The 1511-nt window shown below is 42.4% G+C and overlaps 1 protein-coding gene across 1 annotated transcript; it reads left to right on the forward strand.

The window, feature by feature from the left end:
- The first annotated feature begins 241 nt into the window (after positions 1-241).
- Positions 242-1165, forward strand: LOC100511945 (olfactory receptor 2D3-like). Its single transcript, XM_084974967.1, has one exon. The coding sequence runs from the start codon at positions 242-244 to the stop codon at positions 1163-1165; it is 924 nt and encodes a 307-aa protein (XP_084831093.1).
- Positions 1166-1511: the final 346 nt, after the last annotated feature.

Genomic DNA, 1511 nt, shown 5'->3' on the forward strand with positions numbered 1-1511 from the left:
CACATAATATGTTAGTGCTCTTTTCTACATAGCTTCAGTAGGAATATGGGGATAGAAATGTTAAAAATTTATTTATATTTAGAAATTTTAGAATTTTATTTATTTAACATTTACAAGAATTTTAAGAAGTCAAATGTATTTGTCCTTCCAATGTGGGCTTCCCTTTCAAGATGTGGTGCTCAGCCACAGTCAACTTTTCATTTCTCTATTGACGCTTATGTGTAGTCAGGAAGAACCATCAATGGGCACAGAAAACCAAACCTGTGTGACTGAATTCATCTTGGTGGGCCTGTCTTCAGGCCAGCGGACCCAGATCCCGCTGTTTATGGTATTTCTTGCCATCTACCTGCTGACCGTGCTTGGGAATCTGCTCATCATAGTGCTAATTCACACTGACTCTCGACTTCATACACCAATGTATTTCTTCCTTAAAAACCTGTCATTTACTGATCTCCTTTTCTCTACAACAATTGTCCCCCAGATGCTATTCCATTTGCTGGTAACAAGAAAGACGATTTCTATTGCTGGGTGCTCGATTCAGATGATTTTTTCCCTAGTGGCAGGGTGCACAGAAAGTTCCCTGCTGGCGGTGATGTCCTATGACCGCTATGTGGCCGTCTGCAAGCCCCTGCGCTACGCCACCGTCATGACCCAGAGAGTTTGTGTTCAACTGACCGTGGGATCTTGGGCCAGTGGGGCATTTGTATCTCTAGTAGATACGACATTTACTTTAAGTCTCTCATACCACGGCCAGAACATGATTAATCATTATTTTTGTGAACCTCCAGCGCTCTTGAAGTTGGCTTCAGAAGAAACATCCAAAGCTGAGACAGCCATCTTCGCAATGGGTGTGGTGATCCTCCTTGGTCCTCTCTCCCTCATCCTTTTCTCCTACTGGAACATTATCTCCACGGTGATTCAGATACACGCAGGGGAGAGGAAGCTCAAGGTCTTTTCTACGTGTGGTTCTCATCTCATCGTTGTTGTCCTCTTCTACGGCTCAACAGTATTTACCTATATGCGTCCAAATTCCACAAAGATGAACGAGGGGGATAAGGTGATCTCTGTGTTCTACTCAGTCGTAACGTCTATGATGAACCCATTCATTTACAGCCTAAGGAACAAGGATGTTAGGGAGTCGTTCAGGAAAGTACTTGGAAGATAGAGCCCGTTCAAGGCAGTGATCTCTATAGTGACATACAGTTGTCGGGATAAGGCATTCCAAAGGGTCCGACATCCCTAACAGCTTTCTCTCTGGAGTGTCTCTAGGACAAAGCACCAGTAAGGCTCATGCAGGTACCCTTGTACATCTAGGATGTCCTCAAGTTTGTCAGCTGCATCTTGCTCAGGATTACAGATGACTTGCCTCATAATAATGTTTTGCTATTACGTTAATTATATTTATATATTACATTATATAAATATTTTTAAATATTGAACAAGACCTTCATTTCCAGTATTATTGGTTCATTAATCCATGTTCTAAAACCCACAGCTGCTTGTCAGCCTCA

This window comes from Sus scrofa, chromosome 9 (genome assembly GCF_054392235.1).
Source record: "Sus scrofa isolate SSC_HxYL_T2T_F1_AM1 chromosome 9, Sscrofa_HxYL_maternal_Yorkshire_Landrace_v2.0, whole genome shotgun sequence".
NCBI lineage: Eukaryota > Metazoa > Chordata > Mammalia > Artiodactyla > Suidae > Sus > Sus scrofa.

Bases quoted from the DNA above. Each gene is read 5' to 3' on its own strand.
- LOC100511945 (XM_084974967.1), top strand. From the start codon at position 242: ATGGGCACAGAAAACCAAACCTGTGTGACTGAATTCATCTTGGTGGGC.